Raw genomic sequence first — 8,264 nt, 5'->3', positions numbered from 1 at the left:
TGAAATCTCAGGGTTGTTTTGATTTGCATTTCCCTGATGACTAAGGATGTCGAACATTTCTTTAGGTTATGTAAAGTAAACCTTTGCTCTTTTGTTTTTAGGCATCCAAAACGTCCTCAACCTCTTTTGTGCGGTCCTTACAGAAAATAAGGTTCTCTTCCACTCAGCAAGTTTCCAGAGACTTAGTGATGCCTGTAGAGCCCTGGAATCTTTAATGTTTCCTCTTAAGTACAGGTGAAATTCTTACTTGATAATATTATTTATTCCCACATTATGTATTACTTGTTGATAAATCAAAATGGCATGGCCCAATTGCTTTGAACCACAGAGGTTTGTTATGTTAAGTTAGAGTTATGATTCTAATAAAGTCTAGTCTAAATTTGGGACTTTTCCAAGTTGTACATCACTAAATGTTGATTAATTTAGTGAAACATATTTAATTTACTTTGAATAGTACTGTCAGCAATATTTAATTATCTTTCAATACTGATAAAATTCTCTGGTTAACCTTATTTGATACTAGTGTATTAATTTTTAGAAATTACTAAGATTCTGTTAATTAAGAATCCTTATCGGTTTTAGATAACTCTTAAATTATTTGTATATAAATGATGTGATGTTTCTTCACAATAACATAGAAAATAGAACATACGTTGGTAGACATACTTGGTTATGAATTGGTAATTGTCAAGGGTAAATATGATCAAAATGCATGGTATGAAATTCTCAAAGAATTAATAAATATATTTTTATGGTTCAGAGTGCACAGAAATAAAGGGAAAATGTGTTCATATTGTGGGAAAATAACATATGTGAACTTTTTTTATTATTTCCAGTTACCCTTATATCCCCATTCTTCCGGCTCAGCTCCTAGAAGTTTTGAGTTCTCCAACTCCATTCATTATTGGTGTACACTCCATCTTTAAAACTGATGTCCATGAACTTGTAAGTACCCAGATGTCCAGATCTTGAGTCTTTTGTTTTCAGTCTTGCGAGGTGAGGTTCCCACATCATTATTATTTTCATATAAGGCCTGTTTCCCATAGAAAAGAAAGACTAGAAGGAAAACAAGTGTAAGCAATCTAAATATATTTAATTCTACAAGTATGGGAGTTTAAAGGAGAATTTATGTATTCATTCATATATTTATGAGCAAGATGGTTTTAGACAGGGAAGATGACTCAGTGGGTAAAAATGCTTGGTTTGAGTTTATTGAGTTTTTTGTAATTGCAACTCTCCTGGTTGAAATAGAAGAATCACCTGGAAGGTTTCAGGTCAGCAAGGCTGACGAGAACAATGCAGCAGAAATAAGAGAAACACTGCTTTAAACAAAGTAGAAGGCCAGAATCAACTCCTGAAAGTTATCTTCTGACCTCCACATGTACATCACGGAGGAAGGAGAAGGTGGTTGTTTGGAGCTGTGAAAACTAAAATATAGCATCAGTGGGTCTAATATACAGAAACAAATTCCATTGGGTGTATTGGCAGATTAAGACCTGTCAGATAATGAAGTGGGATTCCTGGTGTGAGATGAGGGGTGTGTTCTGAAGCACTGTGCCTCATGTACAGGGAGCACGTTAAGTGGCACTTTTCATGGCGTTTTCATACTAAAAGCATTTTGTTGCATGATATCTGTAATCTACAAGACTTTGTAATGCTGCTGCTTTTCTAAATGCCAGCAAAAAAGGAAGCTTCAGTGTCCCTCACATAGCAACTGCAGCTGGAACCACATCAGAGATGGCATTGACAGTACTGAGAGATCAGAGAAGACCCCCGCGTGTATACCAATCCATTCTCCTAACATCGTGTTTCATATCTAGTTCTTTTTAACTCCAGTATCATCATATAAAAATGTATAAGCCAATATGCATGTTTATTAAAAAGTAGGTGCCATATAATTTGTAAATTATTTTAGTAGTACTAAATATAGAGATAGGACAAATCAAATGTTGACAGTTCTAGGCTTCTTCACATTTTAATAAATAAATTAGAATGAATTATAACCACATTATCAAAATCTTTCATATTTATGTAAGTTATTTATTTATTTATTTATTTATTTAGGGGATGGGGTTCAAGATAGGGTTTCTCTATGTTGCCCTGGCTGTCCTGGAACTTACTCTGTAGACCAGGCTGGCCTCAAACTCAGAAATCCGCCTACCTCTGCCTCCCAAGTACTGGGATTAAAGGAGTGCGCCACCACTGCCTGGCAAATTATTTTTAAATATGACCTTTTAGAATGCTACAAATCAGGTTTGGGATGTTGTTTTTATTTTAGTTTTTGTTTTTGAGACAGAGTCTAATGTATCACAGGTTGATGATAACCTTGTATTCATTACATAGCTAAGAATGGCCTTGAACTCATCCTTCTGCCTCCCAAGTACTAGAATTAAAGATGTGCATCACCACTCCCAAGCTAGGTTTTAATCTAAACAGTAATTGTTTAATATATATTGCTTTGTTTTTCGATTCATATGGAATCCAAATGTCCTAGCTCATGGAATTTTACCATTAACATGGAATTTTACCATTAACACGCCCCACTTTGTAGAATCTCTTTAATGTGTCTAAGTAGTTTGCTCCATGGCATCATTTGCCATCCAAGCCTCCTTCCCTATGCTTTCTCTATTAAAATCCCCTCAGGTAGTGTCCTCATTGGGATGACTGATGCTAGGCTGCTGCCAGTTTGTAGTTCCTTCCTATGGAAAGACAAAAGAGGACATAGAAGAGCCTTACAGCACTCCTCTTCTGAAGCACAGCAGTGCGCATATCATTTTTTCATCTTCCACTTACAGAAGGGTACTCTTGTACAGTACCCAAATTCCAAGGAAGTTGGGACATGTAGTGTAATTAGGAACTCTTACTATGAACCTCTTCCTCAATTTAGTTTTTCTCAGTTTGAGTTAGTCAAGGACAATTTGCTTAAAAACAAATATATATTATGAATTGTGGTTAATTTTTAAAATCTTTTTCAGTTAGATGTAATCATAGCAGATTTGGATGGAGGCACTATTAAAATTCCTGAATGCATTCACCTCTCATCCCTCCCGGAGCCACTTCTTCATCAGACTCAAGCAGCACTTTCTCTGGTATGACTCTTTGTTCATGGTAATTTTTCTTGATTTAAACCTGAAACTAAGATAACTGGAATTTAAAAAACATTGTCTATTACTCTGTGTGTGTGTGTGTGTGTGTGTTTGTGTATGTGTTTGTGTGCGCGCGTGCGCACGCGTGCATGCACATGTTTCTGTGTGTACATGTTTACACATACACACTCACACATTATGTTGAGATGTGCTGTCTCTATGTAGGTCTGGCACTTACTGTGTAGTATCTGCCAGGTGTTGGGATTAAAGTTATGTACCAGCGTACCCCATTAGAGTGTAATTATTTTAAAGAGTCCTATGTTTGAAACAAATAAATTCTTATATAGTCTTTAGAGAAGGATCCTTCATTTACTAGATAGATATATAGAGAGTATTTGTTTCTCATTCAGTATATTTATATAGTAGATATTATATATCAAATTCTGTGAAAGTAAAACTCTGCCTTTAATCTCAGCACTAAGGAGGCAGAGGGCAGAGGATCTCTCTCTAGAGTTCTCCAGGCCAGTCTGGTCTACAGAGTGAGTTCCAGGAAATTGTACATTTTTTTTAATCCTACTAACAGGATTAAAGTCTGTATAACCTTAATACTCCAGTCTAGGCTGTTGAAATTCTTTGTTTTCTTCCTTAAATAGAAGCTTGAAGTACACAGTTACCGGAAGAGATTTCATTCTCAGCAAACTTCCTGCTTTATGTTAATCTGTATGTTTTTTGTCATGGTTATGGGAGGTTATAGGAGATTTTTAGAAAATCCCAATGTTTCCTAATGCAGTTTGTAATCTGAAATACAAGATGTGGCACAATGGGAAAGAAACCAATATAGGACTTACTTTACATTCTGCAGCTTGATGCCATTGAGCAAATCATGTCTCTTCAAAAGGGCTATACTCTTGATTTTATAGGATGTTTTATTTCATAGAGAGATGAACAGGTGACTTTCTCAAATTAAGGCATGGCAAGGATAGTTATAGGTTTCTTTTTTTTTTCCAATGGGAATTTAGCAATATATAACAAAATTATATATGAGATATACATAGACAGATAATCCTACTTTTTACACTTTATACTGATGATCATCTCCAACAACATGGAAATATACATGCACATCCATGTTGCCTCAGCATTATTTGTAACTTCAAAGTATTTCAAGCAACTTAAACACTCATGTACTAAAAGGGTGGTTGAGAATATAGGTTTCTTATAATGCCTATTTTAAATGATGGAAAGACTTGAGATTCCAAACATGGTATCATCTCAGATAATACAACATTTCAAAAGGTGAATAATTTTAAAGAAATGCATTAACTATATATTGGATTGATTGCAATGGATGTAGCAGTAGCTGAAAAATTAGTATTTGAGTCATTGAAGAAATTTAATGTTTCTAGAATTCTTATGGTATTTAAACTCCTTTATAAGTAGTCATTTAGCAATTATATAAGTAGTTATTCATTTGCAATTATTTAGCAGTTATATAATAATTATTCAATGATTATGTGTCAGAATTAACAAAGAGAGATTGTAGCTCTTTTTTTTTTTTTTTTTTTTTTTTTTTTTTTTTTTCTTTTTTTTGAGACAGGGTTTCTATGTGTAGCCCTGACTGTCCTGGAACTCACTCTGTAGACCAGGCTGGCCTCGAACTCAGAAATTTGCCTGCCTCTGCCTCTCAAGTGCTAGGATTAAAGGTGTGTGCCACCACCACCTGGCGAGATTGTAGCTCTTAAATCAATAGATTTTGTGTGAGTTCTTCTACATGCTGTAAGCCCCACCTGCCATGCCTCTGCCGCCAAGTATCGCTAACACATGCAAGTTACCTGTGGTAAACCTGTGTGCTTGTAAACATAATAGGCTATCCTATATGTACAGTATAATATGTCATGAGTGAGGCTAAGAGCAGTGTATATTGGCCAACAAGGACCACAAAGAGTTCAAATTTAATGGATATACTAAGGGAACTTTGAAAAACACATATGGAAAGTTTGTTTAGTTATTAAACAATTGTAACCAAATGGCCATACATTATTTGAACTGTGTAAGAATCATGAATGACTTTAAAGGCATCAAAACATGAAGATAGTATATAGGAGTGACCTTGTGATTTGTAATTAGGACTGAGATTTTACTGTTCTTTTTATTTTGAGACAGGGTTTCACTCTGTATCACAGGCTGACCCCCTACTTAGCCTCCAGAGTGCTAGGATTGTTGGTTTTCACTTCTTGATATACTATGAACAACTTTTGTTTGTTTTTGTGGTGCTGGGATTTAACTCAGAGCCTTGAATATGCTTGGCAGCCTACTGATCTACATCCCAGCCCTTTTAAATATTAATTTGAGACAGGACCTCACTAAATTGCTAAGGCTGGTATCTCACATGCAAACTTGGAACAGCATTCCATGAATCTGCAATTACAGATGTGTTCCCTCACACCAACTTGAAAATGATCTGCAAACCCAAAATGTGTTACTTACTGACAGAGCCTCGTCTTTTCTTCTGTGCAAGTCTTACCTAGATTTTCTCACACCCCCACCTACTCTTCCAACTTGCTTATCTTCAGAGCCTAACTCAAATGTTAATCTTTTTCTTTAGCGTTTTAGGTGGTTATACTTCTTATTTCTCATGTTACTATTCATAGCTTCGACACGGTCTACCTGTGTTTGCTACCTTTACTTTTTTAGTGTACTTTCTGAAAGATTTTATTTTCACTATATAGGTATGCAATTTTTTGCCTAAACGTATATATGTACACCATATGTGTGCAGTGCCTGAGGAGACCAGAGGAAGGTATCGGAACTGTAGTCGTAAGCCACCGTGTAGGTGCTGGGAACTAAACCCAGATCCTCTGAAAGAACAGCAAGTGTCTTAATCACTGACCTGTTTCTGCAGCTCTCCTTTGAAAACATTTATTCGTTAATTTTGTTAGCATACAGAATAGGTTTTCATTATGACACTGTCCTATGTGTCATTGTACTTTGCTTATTTTCACCTCTATTATGTCCCTTATCCTTACTTTTATGTAAATCTGGATTACACTTATAAGAATATGTGTCATTTATCCATCTGCATTTTACTTACTACACTTTAGCATGGTGATATCCAGTTCTATTCATTCTCCTTAAAATAACATGATTTAACTCTTCTTTATAGTCTTTAAACTGCATACTGCATAACATTTTTTTTTTGTTCTTTCATTGATAGGCATCTGACTGATTCCATCTTTGTTGTGTCTAGTACTGAAGTAAACATAGGTGTTCAAGTATTTCTGTGGTTTGCTGATTTAGATTCTTCTATGTGGTTAGTACCAAGAGTGGTATAGATAAGTCAGATGATAGTTTTTTGTTCATTTTGTTATTTCACTTTTTTGATGACCTTCCTAGAGGCTGCACCCGTTTGCACTCTTTGCAGTGGTGTTTGAAGCTCTTCCTTACCCACATCCTTGCCAGCATTTGCTGCCATTTCTTGTCTTGACAGTCACTTTGCCATTGAGGGAGATGGGATCTCAATATGGCTTTAATTTGTGATTCTCTGATTGCTAGTCATGGTGCCAATTCTTTTTCAAATATTTATTAGCCATTTGAATTTTTCACTAACCCATTTGTTGATTGGACAATTTGGTTTCTTGGTGTTTAACATTTTGAGTTATCTTTATATTTGAGATATGACCTTCTAATTTGATATGTAGCTGGCAAAAGTTTTATCTAATTCTGTTGGCTACCTCTTCTTTCTGCTCATGGATTCATTTTTTGTAGTATCATTAATCAGTTCTCCTGGACCATTAGAGCCCTTTTCAGAAGAACATTGCCTGTGAATAGATCTTGGAGGTTTTTTTCATGTTTTCATCTACCAGTTCACTTTAGGATCTTATGTTAAGGTTTTTAGTTCATTTTGATTTTTTTTATAGGATAAGGGGAACGTCTAGAATCATTCCTTGACATTTGTATATCATTTTTCTAGAACCGTTTGTTAAAGAGATTGTCTTTTCTCTAATACATGTATTTGATACTTCTGTCAAAAATGAGGTGGTTGTAGTTGTGTGGGCTTATTTCTCAGTTCTCTGTCATCTGCTTAGTTTTTGTATTACAAGATGCAAATTAAGCCTCTTTTAAGAAGTAGCAACATAGATGTATAACACTGCTCCCAACAGGTCTGTACCCAAGGGTGACTAGTCTTTTATAATTTGGTATATGATCTTTGAGAACTGTTCATACTCAGATACATGTTTATCTGTGTGTACATTTATTTGTTTGTTTGAGGTTTGCTTTCATTTATATTTAAGCAAGGCAATGTTACATGACTTTTTCTAGTTAATATTTTTTTGTAATGCTTATTTATTTCATGTGACATGTAGGTAAAATACATTTTTTACATAAAATAAAATGCATTTTATCTACATGTCACAGATGTGCCTACCAGAATAAGATGTCAAAGCCCCTGGAACTGAAGTTACAAATGGTTGTGAGACATCTTGTGGTTGTTAGAAACTGAACCTTAATTATGTGTAAAAGTAGCAAGTGCTCTTAACCCTGAGTGCCCGAGCTTTTCGGAGATCTTTTTATTTTTTTAAATCTAATGTTTTATCTTAGAGATCTTTCCACGACAGTATATGTGAAACTGTTTCAATTGATTTGTATTTCTTGGTGGGTATATAATCTAATTCATGCACAGATCATTCACTTAATTCCTCAAAGAAACTAAGAAGGAGGTTTTATTAATCTAGATATCTTATATAATAAACTTGTGTACTTTAGATTTTGCACCCGGATTTGGAAGTAGCAGATCATGCCTTCCCTCCTCCACGAACAGCCTTATCCCACTCAAAAATGCTGGTAAGAATTTACTGTTCAAATCTGACACTTGTACAGAGTGCTGTGCTCTTATTTTAAGGGTGCTGAGTCAGAAGTACCCGTAGAAAGTTTAAGGCAGTGTTCTGGCCTAGGAGAGTAAGGACAGCAAAGGACTCAGAGCCTTAGTCATAACCTGGAACACTGCCCAGCATAGAATTTGAATTCTTCTCTTCTTGCAGTGCTATATATCAAACCAGAGCCTCACTCCTGCTATGCATGTAATCATATTTCATTATAATAAGAATAGATTTTTATAATTTGGAGAAATGTTGAAAGAATTTCATAAGCCTTTAAAAATGTAATCTTTTGAGAGTTTTT

At 35.2% G+C, this 8,264-nt stretch overlaps 1 protein-coding gene across 8 annotated transcripts in view; it reads left to right on the top strand.

Annotated features, from left to right (window-relative positions):
- The window catches only part of Sbf2 (SET binding factor 2), a 330,570-nt gene that overhangs the window by 177,710 nt on the left and 144,596 nt on the right, over positions 1-8,264 (top strand). For all 8 annotated transcript variants that reach the window (XM_031387848.1, XM_031387851.1, XM_031387855.1 and 5 more), the window contains exons 7-10: positions 102-234; positions 837-945; positions 2,976-3,089; positions 7,851-7,928. In XM_031387848.1, the coding sequence (XP_031243708.1) occupies positions 102-234; positions 837-945; positions 2,976-3,089; positions 7,851-7,928 (434 nt within the window). The remainder of the gene's footprint in view (positions 1-101; positions 235-836; positions 946-2,975; positions 3,090-7,850; positions 7,929-8,264) is intronic.

Source organism: Mastomys coucha, unplaced genomic scaffold (genome assembly GCF_008632895.1).
Source record: "Mastomys coucha isolate ucsf_1 unplaced genomic scaffold, UCSF_Mcou_1 pScaffold21, whole genome shotgun sequence".
Taxonomy (NCBI): Eukaryota; Metazoa; Chordata; class Mammalia; order Rodentia; family Muridae; genus Mastomys; species Mastomys coucha.
This window is presented reverse-complemented; position numbering and strand designations above follow the sequence as displayed.